The sequence below is a fragment of the Callionymus lyra genome, chromosome 15 (genome assembly GCF_982586985.1).
Source record: "Callionymus lyra chromosome 15, fCalLyr1.hap1.1, whole genome shotgun sequence".
In the NCBI taxonomy this organism is placed as follows: domain Eukaryota; kingdom Metazoa; phylum Chordata; class Actinopteri; order Syngnathiformes; family Callionymidae; genus Callionymus; species Callionymus lyra.
The window spans coordinates 23,844,210-23,865,128 of NC_141832.1; the positions used below are offsets into that span (position 1 = coordinate 23,844,210).

At 36.9% G+C, this 20,919-nt stretch overlaps 2 protein-coding genes across 4 annotated transcripts; both read left to right on the plus strand.

The window, feature by feature from the left end:
- The first annotated feature begins 3,454 nt into the window (after positions 1-3,454).
- On the plus strand, positions 3,455-12,466 carry emp2 (epithelial membrane protein 2). Of its 2 annotated transcripts, none has more exons than XM_087809055.1 (5): positions 3,455-3,599; positions 9,157-9,307; positions 9,373-9,481; positions 10,592-10,732; positions 10,837-12,466. In XM_087809055.1, the coding sequence occupies exons 2-5, from the start codon at positions 9,230-9,232 to the stop codon at positions 11,004-11,006; spliced, it is 498 nt and encodes a 165-aa protein (XP_087665181.1). In that variant the 5' UTR covers positions 3,455-3,599; positions 9,157-9,229; the 3' UTR covers positions 11,007-12,466. The 2 variants fall into 2 exon arrangements, with proteins under 2 accessions (XP_087665181.1, XP_087665182.1); XM_087809056.1 differs by having other exon boundaries at positions 3,479-3,599; positions 9,161-9,307.
- A 450-nt stretch (positions 12,467-12,916) lies between these two features.
- atf7ip2 (activating transcription factor 7 interacting protein 2) lies at positions 12,917-17,143 on the plus strand. Of its 2 annotated transcripts, XM_087809187.1 has the most exons (12): positions 12,917-12,946; positions 13,263-13,326; positions 13,403-13,534; positions 13,658-13,726; positions 13,807-13,847; positions 13,927-13,961; positions 14,426-14,475; positions 15,185-15,230; positions 15,320-15,345; positions 15,410-15,571; positions 15,638-15,822; positions 16,366-17,143. In XM_087809187.1, exons 2-12 carry the CDS (start codon positions 13,264-13,266, stop codon positions 16,583-16,585), a joined length of 1,029 nt encoding a protein of 342 aa, XP_087665313.1. In that variant the 5' UTR covers positions 12,917-12,946; position 13,263; the 3' UTR covers positions 16,586-17,143. The 2 variants fall into 2 exon arrangements, with proteins under 2 accessions (XP_087665313.1, XP_087665314.1); XM_087809188.1 differs by lacking the exon at positions 12,917-12,946 and having other exon boundaries at positions 12,965-13,326.
- The last annotated feature ends 3,776 nt before the right edge of the window (positions 17,144-20,919 follow it).

Here is a 20,919-nt window from a genome sequence, read left to right on the forward strand (position 1 = left end):
CTTGTGTTGCATATTCAAGAAGAATCAATTGTGTTCTTAAGTTTGCTGTATGTGTCCAAGAAAGACATTGGCTGGTGGAACAGACAGAATCCATCCATTCCTTGTTGACATAAAACACAGTTGTTGTTCTACAAACATTATTTCTGTGTGTATCTGTATGTGTTAACAAAACTCATTTCTAATGTCGCACAGTCATGTTTGCTCAAACTGAAGAAGAAAACTTTTGTTCATACTAATGTCCAACTTTGCTTCAACATTGTGCATAAAACAGTCTTGTGAAGACAGTTTCACTTCATTTTACCTGCAATTTGCCTGAAATCCTTAAGTTGTCATGAATTATCTACCTATTTAAATGTTGTAGACAGAAAACAGACATTAAACTTCAGGCCTGGGGTGAAGGCCTCCCAGCACTTCTTGGCATTTGTTCCACATAGGTATTGATGAGGTAATAATCTGATCACATGTTTTCTCGTCAATCTACAGAGAACTGTTGCATCAATTATCGAGAGTGTGCATACATCTGCTGGGCTAATTTTTAGATAACTTTATTTAAAAACGTTATCTATGATTTACTAATTGTGTTTCTTAAGACAAGCAATAGGTGCAGCTTGATGGAGAATTGGATGGAGTATTTTTTTTTTTAAATATTAGATGTATTCTTCATATAATAGAGCCAGCTATTGAATGTTTTTTAGCAGCACTTCAAATCCATACTAGGTTATGACAAAACCTGAATCCAAATGGAATGACACAACACCCCAAAAATGTGAACATAGCTCTATGTTTTATATTCAAAACGTCCTAAAGTTTCATTATATGTTTTCGTTATTCTACTAACAGATGGTCAAACAAATCACATAACGTCCTAGGCATAATAATCTCATCTATGACACCATGATTTTTATTTTTAATATAGTGAGCAGCTTAGTCAATTGTTTGCTAGAAATCAAACAATGGCTGAGTAAAAACACTTTGCAGCTAAATGTGGACAAAACTGAAACTCTGGTTATTGCTCCTGATGATAAGGTTCCAGGGTTGAGTCAGTACTTGGGTGACTTAGGTCAGTCTGTCAAACTGAGCCTGAGAAACCTGACATGTCTCTTGTTCAACACTGCAGAAAACTGACCAGAAACTGTTTCCTTCAACTGAGAAAAATCTCTAAACTTAGGAAAATGTTGTCACAACATGATCTGGAGCTTGTAATCCATGCGTTTGTTTCTTCTCGTCTGGAGTATTGTAACAGTTTGTTTTCATGTCTTAACAAGAAGGATCTGTCTCGCCTGCAGTTGATACAAAACTCTGCAGCGAGAATTCTGACCCACTCTAGTAGAAGAACTCACATTTCTCCTCCTTAAATCCTTAACAGGATGCCAGTTTCTTTCAGGATCAACTTTAAAATTCTGGTTCTTACTTTCAGAGCTATTCATGGTCAGGCTCCTCCTTACATTGATACAGTAATCTGATCCAGCCTTACACCCCAGCTCAGGCTCTTAGGTCTGCGGATCAGAATCTACTGATGGTTCCTCGCACACAGTTAAGGACCAGAGGAGAGAAATCCTTCCAGGCTGTTGCTCCTAAGCTTTGGAACGATCTTCGAGAACTTCACTAATTCTCCTAACACTCTCCCTCTGCGCTTGATGGATCTACTGACTCCTTCAAGAAACATCTTAAGACACTTTTATTGGTGCAGGCTTTTCCTTGATTCTGAGACTCCTGTGCTGTTCTCGGTGTTATCTTGATCTTTTAAGTATTTATTTTATTGGGAATTGTAATGATGGTTTAAGCGCTCTTCAAATATAATTGACTCACTTGATTCACTTGATTGTCAAACAATTTCTCCAAGGAGACCTCCTGAGGGATCAATAAAGTTTTACCTTACCTTACTTACTTACTTACATGTTATACTTTTTATCTGCCTTGATGTTTGTGGAAGACAAACAACAAGGCACAAACATGTAGAATATAATATAATATAATAGTCACATAAAAGTCCAAAATATCTTGATGACATCGTAATTGCACAGTTTACCCAGTTATTTCAAGGCACCGATGGTTTGTGGTGATGATAAGCTCAACTCGAAGTCCTGTTCAGAGTTTAAACTCAATCAGTCAAGAAGCTTTACACACCCTTGTCAGCACCACTCATTAATGGTAATGCACACTTTATGTTTGACTAACCTTTGTCCCTTTGATTTGAATAGAAATTTGAGTCTTACTCAACTGGGTCCACACATTGTTTGACAACCCACCTTTCTTCAAAACAACTTAATATAGGTTTTACTCATCCTGACACAAACTGGGGATGAAAACAGCATTTTCTGTTTTTCTATGATAATGAACACGTAGTGGAACTCTTGAATATTTAATATAGCATCTTTGAATACAGCCAATATAGCAATATAATATTTACTCAATGAACAAACATTAAACAAACTCGCATGACGTGCAATATGTACACAGAATTACAGTGTTCTACGTGAAGACGCAGTTGAAAAAGGTAATCCGAATTAAGAAGATAAAAGTTATTTAGGAAATAACTTCAATTTTTTTTTTGAGTGACTTCTATATCAAAACAAAATTCAATTATTCATATGAATGACAAAGAAACACATTCTCAAATAAATAAACAATAAATAAATAAGTGTATATATATATTTATACATATATATATGCTAAATAATTCAGGGAATGTGTCTGGTTGGCTTAAATACACGAGTAATGTTCTAGGATTCTGCCGTGACGCTTTGGTGGAGACATAACAAGTCAGTTAGTCTAGGCACGAGGTAGTGAACGGGGCATTGTCAAGGTTTTTTACACATCACATCATTCTTTACATTTCCTTGAGCCCACAGACTGCAGCTGCCAGGGTTGTCGGCTAGAATGAGGGGATGATGCAGGACAGTTGGAGAAGGTTAAACATTAACAGGTTATCATCTCTATAGAGCCATTTATTCGACTAATAGTTCATACTTCCTTCACATATTTTTAGAACAGTAACTGCTGCTTCCAAGTCTCATTAAATCCTTCATTTTAATGTTTGCATGGTTTGTTTGTTGACGCTCAGCGCACACAAAAGAATAGTATTTCCATCCCTCTGGGGAAATATTACCGATGTGCCTCAGTGATGCTAGAGTTAAAATGCCAAAATGAAGAAAGAATCATAAATTCAAGTTACATTTCATGTGTATTCATTGTTTATTTGGCAGTTATAACAGTGACGGCTGCAATCAAAGTTAAATAAAATTATTATTTATTTGGAGAAACGTTTCAAAACGACCCCCCCCCCCACTCATACGTTTCAAATAGGCGGACTACTCTGTCTTATTCTAACACTGTCCACTGCTGAATCAACAAGTGAATTCCCCACACACGCCTGATTCCTTCCCAAGCCACGCCCACCAGCCCCACCTTTCCACGCGCGTTCACGAGAGCAGACCGGGCGGCGCGCAATGTCCAACTTCTTTCTTTTTTTTTTTTAGGAAGACGAGGATTTCCAGCTGCGCGAGTGTCACGTTTGTTCGAGCTCATCTGTCCTCGCTTCTCTAACTGTTTTAAAGAAGCGTTTTCATCTTCAGCCCCAACATCACTTCTCCTTCAGTGTAAGTAACTTCTGTTATCATTTGTGTTTTCATCTTCATTTCTTAATATCTCACGATGGTTTCTACACACTTTAACTGGTTATTTTTTACACGATGAATGTCTAAAACCTACTGAAAGAAAACAAGGTGTATTGCCTGCATGCTGGTCCTGGTTCTGTTTACAGTCCGCTCGGTTATTTTTACTCGCATCGTAACTTCTAGTGTGCCAGTGGCTCCACATTTATAGACGTTAGAATTGAAAGGGGCGTTGTCGGGTGTCGGACTGACTGCCGTGAATTACTACGTTGAGAGAGAAGTTAAACAAAACTTCATTTTTTATTTTAGGAAATGAAAATATTTGCAGTTCTAACTTTCAGGTGGAGCGCCTCCAACATCAATAATCTAAATACACTATTTTGACTATGCAAACATACTTTAAAACTTTATCCTCATTAACACCTTTAACCAACAGTTACATTTATTTTTAAAATAAACACATGATGGCATCTACTAAAAGGACATTTAACAAATGTAGTAATTTGAATAAGGATGATCCTAAACTTTTTTTGCTGCCACAGTGAGCGTGGGTTTAGTGGAAATGGTGCATTCCATTTGTGATTGGGGTCATTGTATTTCCAGTAGAGAGGAGGAAAATTTAATTGGAGCTCCACGTGTCGGAAATTCCGACTATTGAATTCCTGCAAAATCAGGAGTTGAATTAACTTAGCGAGTAAGTCTGTGTTCAAATGACTTTCAAGCTGCCTATTGGTCATGTTACTGTGTTGCGTTGAATGAAGTAAACACTATTGTTATTCAGGAATTAATAAAGTTCGTGTTTTGAAGTTATTACTTTATAAAGTTCCAACCCCTGTCTGAAATCTTGATGAACGAGAGGTTATGAGAGCGGAGTCCATTTTTATGTAATCCCTCCCCCCCCAGCCAGCTGTAATCACACCCCGCTTTGTTTATACAACAAGATCTTGGGAGGTGAAGACTTCCAGGATTGATGAAGCGTGGTGACAAACCTTAAAGATTAGCCAATCACAGCACGGTGGGCGTTGTTATGGTGAACAAGATTGTAGATAGTTAGTTGTCCTTAAAAGAGGAACCACCTAAAATAGGCTGAAAACGTCACTGTTTAGATCATATCCTTGCACAACACACACATCAGGAGTGAAAAAGAAGTGTTTAAAAGCACCACTCAGATCACTTTTTCATATTCAGATAGTGTTATCTTACCGCTGGCTGCACACTGTTGCACTTTTATTTCTTGAAGATAATTACAGTATGTAAGAACGAACCCTTTTAAAAAAGGTTATTGCACTTTATTTGAAATAAATCCGGGATAGGCTCCAGCCTTCTAGACCCTGATAAGGGAATCAGCGTAAGAATGAATGACATTTCAAAACAGTGAGTTCAATGGTACAACAGTAGCCAATAGTGTTCAGGACTCACTTGCACGAGACACATCTATCAAGAGATCGAGATGGTATTTCAGAAAAGTTTTCAGCAAAATTATCTCCTTGGCAGAGGTAATAACCTCACCTAGTACATCTTCACCATTTTAAAAATATTTTTCTGTGTGTAAATCTTGAACAGTTGAAGTGTGAAGACCACTGTTGGTACCAACAATAGGAAGAACATGGTAAACGTGGGAAAGAATGAGAACAGAGTGATGAAAAGTAAATTTTGGTGCAGCTGAGTCAAGATTCAAATAGAAGCTTCCTACGTTTCCATGGCATCATCATGTGTGTGCCATTACTCCTGCCTGCCATTGTTGGAATGTGTGTAAGGACACACATTCTGGAATACACACACACCCCTTCTAATTGACTAACTAGGCAATTGTATAATTATGTTAACACAAAAATGTTGTTTTAAGGACACAACAAAATGGAGAAAAGTTTTAACTCGTTTTTATCTTTTCTTTCATGTGTCCATGCTTTAATTGTGAAAGAATTTGTAGGTTCATAAGAGGTCGTCCTGATCGCTCTTTTACATTTTAACTACATTATCGGTGAAGCTTGCAGTGTCCTAAAACAGCTGCACTAACTGGCAATCTGCCTTTGATACTGCCTAATCAATATCATGCTATTACTGTATATTTTTTTTGTTATTTTTCATATAGATGTTGGCGCAGCAAGGTGTTCATGATTTTCTGTGGTGTTATTGGTGACTTTCCATTGGATTAGCGACCTATACGAGGTCTTGTTTGTCAAAGTGTACCTTGTGTTTGTCCGTCCCCTTATTCGGGGATCGAACAATTGCATGGATTTCAATTTCAAAGTTAGATAAATCTTATAATTCAGCTGACTATGTTTCTAGACACACAGGCCAAAGGAAGATCAATGAGTGTTAGACTGAAACATGATTTCTTCGTTCGTTTTCTCAGTGTAAATCATCACATGAGCATCAGTTGGTGACGGTTCTTGTCACAGCTGTTGAAGACCAGTGGAAGGTTTTTTAAAAAAGTTGTATAATGTGAAGTGAACAGAGCGTCTTCACAAAAGGGCAAAATCTTTTCCTAAAGTTATAATCCCTAACCCTACCCTTTACCCAAAATTCAATTTTCTACTCACCGTTATGTCAATTTAGGGTCAGGAATATAATCTGTTCTTTTTTAGAGTTATGGGTAAAAATTTAAGTCCATATGACGTTAGTGAACAGTGCTCACTTTTCTTCTTCCATTTAAAAACTTCCAAATACTGTCATACTGCTCATCTGTAATGTACATCTTGTATTGAAGCTTCAAAATTAGAAATTGTTACCCCCAAAATTAAACAAGTATACTGTATATTCTAAGCTTGTTTGAAGTAGAATCTATAAACATAAAAACATGCTACACAGAAGGAAAACACACATAAGTGTATGTAGACAATTAGTGAACTTTGAATTTTGGGCAAACTAATCCTTTAAATACGCATTTCATTCTGGCTTCCAAATGTTCTGCACATAAGTTTAAAGACTTAATGTCTTTCATCCAGCCATTAAACCAAAAACCCGTTTGCTTGTTAACATCCAGTCTCACCAGCACTTTTCCAAATATTCCTTTAATGCCTACGTCTCTGTCTGCAAACTTACTGGAAAAACAGAGATCAGATTTCAGTTCAATTTGATTGGAAATGTTGATCATAGCCCTGAAAGGCAAGAACCAGTTTGACCTACATACGATCAAATCTTTAAAGTAAACTCTCATGTGACCATATTGACGAGATGCACTGGTATTGTTGGTTCTACATTGTTTGAGGTCATTAGACTCTTGAATGATAAGTAAGTAAGTAAGTAAACTCATTTGTAGAGCGCTTTTCTAGACTAGGTTCACAAAGTGCTTAAACAATCTCAACAAAACTCAATAAAAGATATACTTAAAAGATCAAGATAACACCGAGAACAACACAGGAGTCTCAGAAGATCAAGGAAAAGCCTTCACGAATAAAAGTGTCTTAAGAAGACGATGGTGAGGCACAGCTTTCAGTGGCCCAGTGGTTACAACTTCAGGTTGAGATTCTGTGAACCACTGAGGTCTTATAAACTTATAGGTCAGCACAATTCTTGAATCATAAAGAGTATTTCGTCAATTTTGATTGTATTTTCTTTCAAACAAGGTAATTGGTAAAGGTATTCTGGATCTCTGCCATTTGGAGTGTCTGATGTTTGTGATAAGAGACAATAAGAAGACATTCATCAGCAATATTACTGAAGGACTTATTTGTAGCTCATCAACAGAAACCATCTAGTCAATGTGTTTCAGTGGCAATATCTTGAAAAACATATGGACACTGGATTCCTGAAAACACGTACAAGGACACACTATGTGTAGTATCTGTGGCGCTCTTCCCTAAACAGAGCTTTGTTTGGTCGCTGGCTTTGCTCCGGGGAAGATATGCCTTTTGTGTTTCCTCTAAAAATACGCCTTAGCGCTCGCTATTGTTGTTGTGTACACTGACCTTCTATCATCACACACACAAGGCATTGACTCACTTTCTGGATGTTGACTTTCTTCCTGGTGTTAAACTCGTCATCATTTAAAGCGAACTAACTTGAGACACAATTTCCAGCGGGCTCATTCAACAACAGTTGAAGTTTGACTTTATTTGGAATAATGCAATTCTTCAGGAAGAACGGAACTTTTTGTAACTTCAGCTGTTTATGCTTGTTCAAAAGGGCCAAAGGTCTCCAAAGATTTCCTGCCTTTTCTCTTTCCTGATGAGTTTTTCCATAGAACGAGACTGGCTGTGAGTGTAGGGAGACAGAGGACTGAGGCCCAGTTAAGTCTCTGGCTTTGTGTAAAAAGAAAAGGGTCAAAAAGGACATTAAGTGTCAGCATTTTCTATTAGGAAAGGGAACTGGTTCACACACACAGACACATACATTATGATTTAATATCTGTAATAACACTGGAGACTTGTCTGAAAATGCCCTACACGTCTTTCTTATTTGGTCATAAATAGTGTGTCTGTTTGGCTCAGGTTCGGAATCAGAACTTTTTATAGCCAGTGTTGAAAACACAAAATATTATTTTTTGGTGGGGTCAGTACAGAATAAAATAATTAAATAAGAAATCATACAAATTAAGCAATATAAATGAACCCACCTAGTTAAAAATGCAAACAAGTTTTTCAAAGAGCATTTTATCGTGTGTTCCTGAAGTCTAAAACCTGGTTTACTGTAGGTGGTTTGAAATAAAGTTTAGTTTGAAAATCTGAGGGAAGAATATCTTTTTAACTGTTATCACAACTATTTTTGTCCACTTTTTCCTCACATTAGGATGGCAGTTTGTCCCAGCTACCTGGGGCCAACCCACTTGTTATGTTTCAGTCAGTGAAAAAAAAAGAAAATTCTGTGACATGATTGGTCCATGATTATTTTTTTAAATTTTTGAATGCGCGCATATAATGAGGAAGTTGTTCTATTTGTGTCTACAGTGTTATGAAATATAGTATGTGTGTGTTTGGCCATTCCTAAACTTTTTTTCAACTGTTCCACTGTAGTATTGTGTAACAATCTACATATTTCTTTAATGTCGATTACATTATTTTCAGAGTGCACACTGGCGTTCAAATAGTAGTTGCTGTTTACATTCCAGCCCCTGGAACCCCCGCCTCATGATCAAAACTTTATGACCCATGTGATTCTTAACTTCCCCCTACTACAGACAGCGGGGTCCTCTCCAGAGACACCCCCAAAACCACATGAGTTTGCGAAAACAAGGCTCCCTGCTGCATTTACTGTGCAGCTGTTTTAGCACAATCTGCTGTGCTTCGTGTAGATGTGTGTGTGTGTTTGCGATGTTTGTTAGTTGTGCTATGTATGTATAAAACTGCAGTCAGTTTCAAGATCTGTAGAGATCTGGAGAGAGAGAAAGCACATTTTCTCACTGTTCTGCTGAAATTGCGATGCTAATATCTAATAAAGAAAGAAATGATGGATTTCCAGGGAAGTGAATGAAACAGATAAGAAAAAGATAAATGGAACAATGACTTGACCTGCATATGATTTTGTTAGCTAATAACAATCATGATATTGTCTTATGCTAAAGTAAGATTAATGTCATATACTATTTTTGTTTTTGTTCTAGGCAGATTCAGTCTAAAACAAATCCAGGTGTCACATTCTGCCAACGTAGCTAACAAGTTGACATCGGAGCAGTCATGCTGATCATCCTCGCCTTCATCCTGCTCTTCCACCTGGCTGCTGCTGTCCTGCTCTTCGTCGCCACCATCCATAATGTGAGTACATTTGAGCATCATTAAGAAATGTTTTTAAACAATCTTTATGTTCCTCTCTGATGAAGGCCTGGTGGGTTGTGTCAACGACTGGACGAGAACTCATCTACTCTGACCTGTGGTACTCCTGCAACTCCACCTGCTACCCAATAGCAAACAGTCACTCTGCTGATGCAGGTGAGCTCGCTTCTCCCGTGAGCCCTAGGTAGCTGGGACTCCAGCCCCCAGCGAGGCTGACAATGAATTGAAGGTGGTCTTCAAGTCAAGAGATGAAATGTTGACTGAAAATTAATAAAAGAATCATTTAAATGCACAACAATCTTAATAATAATAATAATAATAATAACAATAAATACTGTAGGTTTTCTATAGCAAAAGTACACAACGATGCTTTACATAAACCAAGTATGAAGATTACACACAAACAGGAAGAGATACTAAGAAACGCACGACAAGACCAAAACCTGGAGAAGAAGAAAGGGAAAAAGAATGGGGGAGGTTGGACTATGATTCATCAGGTGTTGTAGGTAATATTGAATGTGATATTTGAGGTGATTTTTAAAGGATGGTAGTGTAGCAGCGTTATGGATTGCCGGGGGAAGGGAGCTCCAGAGGGTAGGGGCGGCGATGGCAAAAACTCTAAATCACCCCTGAAGACATATGAAGCAAATGTGATAGAGAAGCAGAGTGAGAAGTAATCAGGAAATAAAAGTTGATAGGCAAGGGATCAACAAGTGCTATTATACTATAACATCATAAATGCAAGGTTCATTTTATTTAAATATATCTCATTCAAGAAATGTGGATAAATGATTGACTACCAAAAGATGTTTTAGATTTTCTTTCTTCTTTTTTTTAACTTAGTCCTAAAATAGTTCGAGTTAAGGTTTAACTGGTAATAATTTAATAAGAAATCTATTATAATATACTAGTATAGATTCAACATTTTTATTTACTATTAGAAATATTTATACACGATCAAATATTTTTAGGCAGGTAGGTAGGTAGGTAAAACTTTATTGTTTTTTTCCAGTAGCCAGCAATTTTCATAAACAAAAAAAAAAAAAAAAAATACATACAAAATAAAATAATAAGAAGAACATAAAGATTTTTATTTTTTATTTATTTTATTTTATTATTTATTTATTTTATTTTATTTATTTTCTATTTTTTCGTGACATGGGCTGCATATATACACAGCTGAACATGTGGCCCCTGGACAAGAAGATTAATAAAAAATATGAGGTAATGTTTTTGTTGTTTTGACACCTTTCTGTCTCCCCACAGCATATCTACAAGCAGTCCAGGCTACCATGATTCTCTCGACCATATTGTGTGTCATCAGCTTCTTCGTCTTCATCCTGCAGCTTTTCAGAATCAAACAAGGAGAGAGATTCATTTTTGCTGCCATCATTCAGCTGTTTGCCTGTGAGTTAGACACACACACACACACAATATGGGACATTTCCTTGAGTGTATACTGATCATGATCTTTGATTCGCTCTAATCTCCCATCATTCCTTTGCTCACAGCTCTGTGCGTGATGGTCGCTGCCTCCATCTACACAGCTCAGAACAAGTCGTTCCATGTCACCAGCTTGCAAGAAGGTTCTTACGGATCCTCGTACATCCTGGCCTGGGTCAGCTTCCCAATGACCTTCATGAGCGGCCTCATGTACCTGGTGCTTAGGAAACGCAAATAGGGCCCTAAAAATATGTTTTCCGAAAATTGGCGACAATTTTCCTACCATTTTGTCTCAATTATTTCAGTTGCAGAAACAGGTTGCACTAAAGACTACATTTCACTGAATACAGATTTCTGATGGTGGCTTGTCTTTCCGGATAAAACACATTAAGACTTGAGATCCAGAATGAAATCTTATTAATAATCTATTCCTTATTATCAAAATAAACTACTGTAAATAAGAGTGGACAGGACATATAGTGAGTACAATTTTAAAATATAAAAAAACTAAAAAATATATGTGAAAACTATTACACAATTATTTGAGATGGAACTCAAATTACTTTGACTAGTAAAAAATATACATGAATATAACAGAAGTATCGCGATAAGCAAACAATGAGGAAATGTAATATGAGGCATATAAAATAGGTTAAAAGTTTCTAAAAGAGAAATATTGGAGGGTAAAATAGTCAGTGTGTAATAACCAAACTTTTTACGTTTGACGATTTTTGGTCATGAATTATGTAGAAGTTTTTTTTGTTTTGGATACCTGCTAAAGAAGGTCAGAAATAGTCAACTTTTGTACATATTTGCTGTGTGAGTGTAGTTCAGGTGGCAATCATTCCATTGCTAAAACTATTTAAATTAGAAACAACAAGAGGTAAAGATGTAGGATGTGTCGTGATACATAGTTGATTTATCAAATGTAGGACTTCATTGTGTTCTGATGGTGAACAACAATGTCGTGTGATTTTCCTCGGGAATGAAACTTGTAATATTGTCTGCAATAAGTATTTTGTTTTTGCTTTGTTGAGAACAGACCACAGCTATTTATTGAAATTGTCAATGTCATGCGACTGAGGTCTATGAAGAATGTTGTGTCTAGTTTGTCTCTCTGGTGCGGATTCTGTTGATTCAATAAGCCTTTGACCTCTGATCTGGTGTTTAACTGAAATACTTGTGTAATGCTATAATGTGTCTTTAATGAAGCCAAACAACAGCAGCTGGCAAATACATTTCAGATATTTTTTGAATGAATCTTAAGCTAAATCTGCTCATGTTCACATGTTCATGTTTATTTTGATATAAGGTTGGGCCAGAAGTTCGGAATAGTGATCAGGATGAGATCTGGAGTGAAAGATCACGTCATTTCTAAAGATAATACTTGAACAAGATCAAACAACTTAATAATCAATGTTATTTCAATGTTGTTGAACTAAAGAGTGCAGCATTCACTGATAATGTGCTTTACAGTGCATGCATGTTTGTGTCTGTCCATGAATCTTCTTGTATAGAGATTGAGAATAAAAGACACATCCCTAATTGTATCGATACTTTACGATTCATATTACGTCATCTTTGTTTTAATCTGTGACGATGTTGATATTCGTTGTTTTGGATGGAACAAATGAACAGCATCTTTGTTATTGTCAAATCACAAAAATAACACAAATAAACATGTATTGAGTTTTACAATTCTTGTTACTGATGGCAATCCAAACTATAAATGTGTGTATTAACTTGACTCTTAAAAATGTTATTTATCTGTATTTTAGGACGTTAAGTTTCATTTATTGTCTGGTGACATCTAGTGTACAGAGGAAGAACTGCAAGTGAAGATGTTAACGCAAGTTCGATAAAATATAAGAGATGTAAACATCTTTACCGCAACCACACATATGAGTTGTAAAATAAACACCAAAAAAGATCTGTAACCGTAATGTATTTTTTATGGTTTGTATTAAATGTTACTTCACTTTATCGAATAGTTTATTTGTTAAATAGTAATGTCTTACAATTATTTATTTTGTATGTATTAGGCTTACCTAATGCAATAAATATTTTGTCATGTTAACTGACCTTTTTTTTTAATTTACAAAATTAATACAAAGTTTAAAGGAGGATAGTGGTTCAGGAAGTGACGTCACGAACAACACAGCAAGGGAATATAAAAATGTGAGTACGACTTTCTTTACCGTTTATGATAAAAACTGTGAACGTTTATTTCTCCACCGATCATTATTTCTTAGTGTTGTGATATGTTGACGGCTTGTTGAGTTTTCTAGATGTTTCAGGATGCTTAAGGTAGCACCAGATGCGAAGCTAATTCAGTCTAGCTAGCAGCTAGATCCCTGCAAGCAAACAGTCTGAATCCATCAGAACTTTGATTTCCAACGAAACTTCCTGGCAAACATCTCTCCACTTAATAACAAGGAAGTCTTCTTGATCACATTGACCAGGTCACCAAAGAAATACTTCTGTTTTTTTAAAGAATGGAGAACCGTGTGTCGAAGACTGGGAGCCACATAGGCACAGTAAAGTTCTCTCAATCCCAGGTAAGGTTCTTTTCTCAATGTGTTGTTGCTTATTATCATCCATAACATTTAACCTGTGTGTTCTGTTCCCCATCAGCTGCAGTCACTGGTGCAGGAAGAGGTCCAGGTTGCCTTGAAAAGTAGTCAAAGCAAGAACCAGCGTTTGTCTGAAGTAATAAAGAAACTGGAGTGCGATTTTGACTATGGCAGACATATCAAGAAACTAGAGGTACATACAAGTTCCATAATTATTTTAATAATGGAATATTGTCATTAAATCTTGTGATCATTTACTTTTATTTCACATTTATGTTGCTGATCACCTGCTTTTTGTTGCTCTTGTTTTCTTCAGTCCCGTGTTAACATGCTGACAAGAAGAGTGGATGTTGCAATTGCAACAATGGTTAAGCAAGAAAAAGAGGTTTTTTGAACTTGACTTGATATCTTTAGCTGCATTGACAGTGACGCTGTAAAACAATTAAATATATAAATGTTTTTCAGAATGCAACGCAGTCTGACTCTGACAGCGTTATTGAGATTGGGTATGTGATATATAATCTCATTTTAAAACCAAAAATTGAAATGCATTAATGCTAATTTACTTTGTATCCAACACAACAGGGCAGAAAGCGAAAACAAGCGAACAGAATCAAAGGGTAAGATCAAAGCTGGCTGTCTATAACATGTGTCATTCTACGAGACTGGTGCCATTTCAACTTTGAATTAAAAAAAATCCAGGATAACCTGCAGATTCTCTTACGTCAGGCATAAATAATGATCTATTTTGTTGTGACCCAAGTGACATTTTTACCAGCCCAATTGGCTTAGTTTTGGAGCGTAGATTTCCTGTGATATGATAACACCAGAACGGTATCACAACGGTTTGTATAATTTGTTTTAAAAAAGGTAATTAATATACAAAGATAAAATGTGGGGCAGAGTAGTACATAATGTATTAAACAAACTTACAATGTTATTACACTGTGCATTATGTTATTTACAACACATGTATTTTTGGTAATTAACTTTAGCTGGCATTAAAAGCACCAGTGGCGTTGAATGACTTGCATCGTGTGCCAACTGAAGTGAATTCATTTGATTTATTTTCTTCTTTTTGCAGGCGATGGCAGTTCAGTTGTGACTCTGTTTAGTGACATCTTTCAAGCAATGGTGAGCAGAGTGTATTCTAGTCAGCTCTCAGAGATGGTAAATGATGTGTCCTAGAACACAACAACAATATAGTATATAGGATATGCTCTGAATGTGAAATGAATGAAAATGGTAATGGAAGGAGAGCATTAGATATATTACACAAGTCAACATGAACACTTTATAATATATCACAGTCATTATAAGATTAAACTAATAAATGGAATGAATTTAAGTAAATAAAATGAATTATTATTATTAATTTTACTAAGGTCAAACAGAGAAGTAACTCCTAGTATTAAAAAAAATAATAAACAATTAAAAAGGTTATTTTGAATTTCATGACAAAATTCACAGGAGAACTTTGTGAAGTTGGTCTTGAATTAAAAAAGAAAAAAATGACTTACTGATTTACTAGAGTGTGTTTACTTAACCACAAATATAAACATGGTTACATTTTTTGCTCAGCTTGTGCTGAAAAGTGAATGAAGGGGAATGTCTCTAAATGACACGTCATGTTTTATTGTGTAATGAATAAATTGAGATGGCGTATAAAAGATGCAACCAAAACCGTTTTTGTTGCAGAGAGAAATTTGACATACAAGAGAACGTTCATCCTGTATTTAACAAATCCAATTTGGTGTGACTTGAGACCACATCTGAACTACTTTTCTTTTGATTTAATTTTCAGCTCTAAGTCACATTCCTAACCCGATACTTTTCTTCGCAGGAAAGCAGCAAAGATTCATTAAAAAGGATGCGTGAGGAGAATGAAGGTTTTGAACACTTAAATGTTCTTTGAGATTTGTGTTTTTATCCTCTCATACCTCATTAGTAACTTGAGGTCTTTTTTCTTCCTAATCAGCTTTGGTGGCAGATACACAAGTAGCGGTGAGTGAAATACTCTTACTTTTTGACTTTTAAGCAACTTGACCACTAAATCTTTGTCATACAGAAACAACCCAGGCTAACGTCATCAGACGAGTGCCCATCTCCAGTCAATGGTACAGATAAACCAATCAAGGTTGAGTCGGATATGCAGTTGATAAAGCCGAAAACTGAGCCGGTGGAGAAGGGTTTGGATCTGCCGAGTATCAAGTCTATAAGCTCCAAGGAGGTAGATTTGTAATCTTCCACAAAAGCCTCGCATGAAACTGCCACTAATGATCTTGTTCAAACAAAGGACTGCGTTTACCCGCCGCTTCCCGTGACGCCGTTTCCCTCCGTCATCAACGCGGAGGCCCTTCATTACAACATTCCACCACAAGTGAGTGTCCAGCTGGCTCTGATCAGGCAGCCTGCCCGGCTGTCTGTGCTGTGGAAGGTGGACGATGTCGAGCAGGAAATGCCACCTATGGACTCGTACAGGTGAGCATTAGAATGAAAATCCGACCTCCTGAACTGCTGATTTGTTGTATTATATATAGGTTTGATATATAACAATAGCTATGGAAGCACAATTATAAAATAAATGTGATATCAAATATGATAAAATAAAGACAATTAAATAATTTTGATTAAGAACACATAAAAAAGACATATCAAAAGGTTAATAGTATTTAACTGTAAACAAAAAGAAACGGATGCATGTGAACGTTTCAGTAGAAGGAAGATGAGCGACTTAAGCTGTTGTTAACAATGGGCGTCAGTGAACCAGGAAACATGGCCGACTGTTTCGCATCCTAATGTTGCCATTAGAGTCCAGACAGATGGTGACAACATCTGCCAGATGCCTCAGCTGAACAGTTGAGGACTGGGTCAGGAGAATTTGAACGAGTGCACTTTATTTCAATCGTTTCATCTCGAGCTGAAAAAAACTTCATAATGGTTTCATTTAATCTTTGAAAACAAACCTAATCTCTCAGCTACAGCTGAAGCTCAACATGTTCTCAAATCTGCTCATCTCTGCAGGATCCTCATGACGTTGGAAAAGGTAAAAGGCTCTGGTGTCTTCTGGGACTGGAAGATCCTCCACGAGGTGAAGGCCATCGCTCTGCCCATGTGTGTGCTTATTGCCAAGTACAAACCCGGACACAAGGTGTGTGTAGCTGTGGTGGGCAAAGACGTATACGGAAGATTCGGACCCTACAGTGAAGTCGTGAATGCGGTCATTCCTGAATCGTTGGAGTGAAAATGTTTTTAATAATAGTTTTTTCTGTTGAAAAGTTGAAATAAATGTGTCACAGTAGATGCAAATGTGTATTTAACAACTTTGCTCCCCTAATGTTGGACTAAGCTGGAACAACTTGTTTTCATTTAAAAAGGACTTTTCAGCCCCGGAGGTATCGATGCTGCACGCATCTTTGGGAGAAGTCATTGAATTCACTGTGAATAGGTCACTACATTGGCAGCTTACTTTTGACTTCACATTTGATTGAACAGAATCCCAGTAACTGAATTTGACATTCAACATTAAAATCCATGTTTTCTTCTCAATTAACTGAAGATGAAAAGAAACCTGTGATATGGTGCAATTAAAACTATTATGATCAATATCCAATTTAAGAATATTTAAGTAGAACTCAATAAAAAATAGTTTAGAAACAAGTAAGGATGCATTATTCAGACCTTGACTTGTTATCGTGTTCATCTTGTTTTGATGTCTTAAATGTGTTCATTTTTGTAAATGTGTCATTTATAAACTGAGGTTCTCTGGGCCAACAGCAATAAAGGTTCTTCTGCTGCTCTCGCTGATGTTGCTGTGTGGTGGTCGAGGGAGTCATTGAACCTGCAGGATTTGATGCACCAGCATCAGCACTTGTGTAGATCTGTGTCCCTGTTAAACCTGGTGGGACAGAAGAGCAGAGATCTCCCTCGTAACACCTACTGAAGACGCACACAGACGCACACAGACACACACACTGTGACCTAATTATTGCAGACGGCAGCGGAGTTATGAAATGAAGCAGAGGTGGAGCAGAAAGAGATTAGGGAACAAATGCTCTTTAAAGTTTTGAAGTGAAGTGTCGGCAGTTCGGTGACCCCCTTCTTCTGTCCCTCTCCTGCTGTAAAATGGATGAGGGTCATTATATTCTGCTCTTTATACTAGGCAGGTTTTCACTCGAGATGACCAAGATTTAAATCCTACATAAACCTATCCAGTCCCATGAATAATTCTGACAAGGGGTCAAGCTGCACAAACTTTCTTAGGGGGAAGATTTAGGAAGCCTTATTCCCAACAATACACAATATTTTTTAGAACGGGTCCTTTTGGTGTGTGCAGGTTACCTGGTGCTCATGGGCACAACATTGGTGACCCCTGATCTGCAGTATGACTCCATCTGGGGATTCAGCCACTCCTCTGTTGGCATTTTGTGTTTTCTAGATATTCAATACTGGAAAAGAAAAGAAAATCCACTAAAGATGTTATTGACTCATGGCAATTTTCCCAAAGAATGTCGGTAGATTTTTAGATTCATAGGTGAGAATAACTTCAACTAGCTTTTATTCTACAGTAAGTAAGTAATTTGTATTTGTAGAGGGCTTTTCCAGACCCCTACAAGTCCAAAAGTTTAAAAAGAAGTGCACTTCACTTTATTAATTAACACCATTTAAAAAAAACTTGATATAACATTTCATATTTAGTTTTTTCTTGTTAATAACCATATTGAACATGGATCTTACAAAAACAAATAAAACATTAATGTTAGCATCCTACTTGCAATATTTGTAACAGAAAGACAAAACTGAAAAAAAAAGTCTTTAGTCAGATTTTGTTTTTTAGATCTCTGCAAAAAACATCCATAAAAAAGATGCTACAAATCTAAATTATGCTTTTTTTCCTCAAAAACATTTTACAGGGTTTTCACAAGGGCCACAGGAATAGTGTATCAAACCAAGATGCAATGATTCAAAAAAAAAAAAAAAAGAACATTACAAGTTTATAATCAAGTTGAAACATTGAATCTTGGCTGGATACATGATACCATGTGCAACCCAGCAACGAAAAAAAACAAACAAACATGTTTTTATTGTTGTTATTTATTTGATAAATTACACACACATCTCAAAAAAGCTTTACCTTGTGGCAGCAATCCATCATATTTCTTGAAAGCACAATGCTTTACTCCTTCTATCCTCTCACTGTATGTGGATCTTTCATAAGCACAAGGAACACAGATCAGCAGTCATGTTGAGGAGACAGTTCTTCCTCACTGGGACGTCACATCTGCAAGAAAAAAAGACAAAAATGATCTCGGAATGTTAACGTGTGACGTAACGATCATGTATAGATTTTGGTTGCATGGTTTAATTTCTGCTGACCAGTCAAAAATGTTAAAAAAAGCACATTGTGAAGATTCACCTTTAACAAACACTTCTTTTGCTTCTCATCATCCATCAGTTACATCCAATTAAGCCGCCATCTTCTGCAACCTCAGGTTGTCTCCCTCTTTTATGACTCCATTACTTTCTTTTATGGTTGCGACGTGCACGGGGCTCCAGGTTGAAAACTATGAACGTGTCGCCTGCTCACTCATGCTTCAGACATGTGACACTGATTTACGTTCTGCAGTGACAAAGAAGCTGCACCAGAGTGGATTGGTTTGGACTGAACAAAAGATTCATAACTAAGTCGATACTAAGACGATAAGAAGAATATAGAGAAATTGTTCTTCAAACTTTCCTAACTAACAAGATGGCGATCAGTCCTTGCACTGGTACTTGTCAGTGAGGCACAGAAAGAAAATATAACACCTGTTCTATTGATTATTACTGTCTGAAATGTTGTTTGAAATTATATTTATGTGATATTTTATCTGAAGTGACACTAGCATGTGACTCTTGACACGTCAAGACGCCTGTTTCAGTCAAGTTTACGCAAAAAATAAACCTTTAGACCAGTGAAGTGAGTGAAACACGACTCTATATGATGTAATATTGCTGTTTTAACTGAATGACGTCAGTGCCTACATTAAACCGGTGTAAAAAAAGCTTGAGGCCCCCTGATGTACGTGGTCAAGTGTATTATTGGATGTTTTAAGTTGGAATTTTGTATCATAAATACATCATTTCTGGTGCACTTTTTCTTGCACTTTTCTGAAAGTGAGAACCTCTGAAAAAACATCACAAACATACCCCTTGATGAGGCATCAAACTCAATCTGTGTTCCTCTTTTTTCTTAATCATTCCTCTGACACCCTTTTTTGCTCCCATTGTGGTTATCTTTGGTGATGGTCTGATGAAGCTTAATGGCATTATTAGTCCACTAGATGGCGGTCTCTGCACTATTTTCCTTTGTCTTGTACAACCATTCTAAAAAAACATCACATCATTTTTAGACTCCTGGCGCCACCTAATGACCTCTAAACAACATGACACTGCTTCATGAAGCTTCATCAGCCCATCACTAGTTATTTTTTAACTATAACCACTCAGACCGCGAAACAAAAAGCCTCCCTTTAAACAACACTACTCCTGCTTCTTATGGCACCTTATGTAGCAGAATGCAGATATATATGTCTGGCCTGGGCGCACATGGCATGATAACACATTTATCTGAATTAAAATGTTAACACTTATCATGTAATTCATGTTTTTTTTACTAGTGAAACAAAAGTTTTCCTATTTTCAAACACCTTTTTTTTGCAAACATACTTTTATATTGTGTTTCTAAAATAACAATGTAATGTCTATATATTAAAAAGAGTAAAATGATGGACAATATAAAAAATCCAAGCAAGTTTAGGCTTTTCTTTGGTACCTTCTTTCTTGTGTCGTGTTAATCTTTACACTTTACACTTTTATTAGCAAAAAGGAAAAACACAGTTCATCTAACACGGCTATCCTTCTTTCTTTCTGGTTATATCTTGGTTGCAGTTTTACAACCCTTATTTATCTCACCAAGTTAAACGAGTTATTATCGCTCAAGGCCAGGGTTAGCGTTGCCTCTTCCAGAGATGTGTACCTGGCACCAAGTCATCTGTACTCCTACACTACTTTCCCACACAAGCAGTGATGGAAATACCAGCAGTGATACAACACAAACACACTTTCCCATCACCCTTACAACAGAAAAAAGAATAGAAGTCAGAGGTGGCAGTGGAAATGTTCCACATTGACATTTACACTTTTAATAGAGGGAGCTAAACAATATTGCACCTGCACACAAAACCAACTATGATATGAATAATGTTTGCTGTGAATCAAGCAAGTAGGTGTTAATTATGGTGAAGAATCTTTTGTGTCAGACGTGCCTCCAGGCGCCCTGGTCTGGTTAACAACTGATCAAACACATGTCGTGTCACGCTAACAGGAGCTGAGAAGGGCATCTACCTGAAATGTCAGGTTGTTCGATACCCGTAGGCCTCGTTTTCCAAAATGACAGGAGATGGATGTGCCTCCCTAACCTGGACTCCGAGGAGTGATCACATCAGCCCCGGGGAGCCGGGCCAGAACTTTAATCACTCCACAGATCAGAGGAGTCAAGTTGGAGTCTGAGTACAACAGTTTAGAGCCGCAACTCCT

Bases quoted from the DNA above. Each gene is read 5' to 3' on its own strand.
- emp2 (XM_087809055.1), top strand. From the start codon at position 9,230: ATGCTGATCATCCTCGCCTTCATCCTGCTCTTCCACCTGGCTGCTGCT. The intron at 9,308-9,372 runs GTGAGTACATTT...TCTCTGATGAAG, and splicing joins TCGTCGCCACCATCCATAAT to GCCTGGTGGGTTGTGTCAAC. The intron at 9,482-10,591 runs GTGAGCTCGCTT...GTCTCCCCACAG, and splicing joins CAGTCACTCTGCTGATGCAG to CATATCTACAAGCAGTCCAG.
- atf7ip2 (XM_087809187.1), top strand. From the start codon at position 13,264: ATGGAGAACCGTGTGTCGAAGACTGGGAGCCACATAGGCACAGTAAAG. The intron at 13,727-13,806 runs GTTTTTTGAACT...AATGTTTTTCAG, and splicing joins TGGTTAAGCAAGAAAAAGAG to AATGCAACGCAGTCTGACTC. The intron at 13,962-14,425 runs GTAAGATCAAAG...TTCTTTTTGCAG, and splicing joins CAAGCGAACAGAATCAAAGG to GCGATGGCAGTTCAGTTGTG.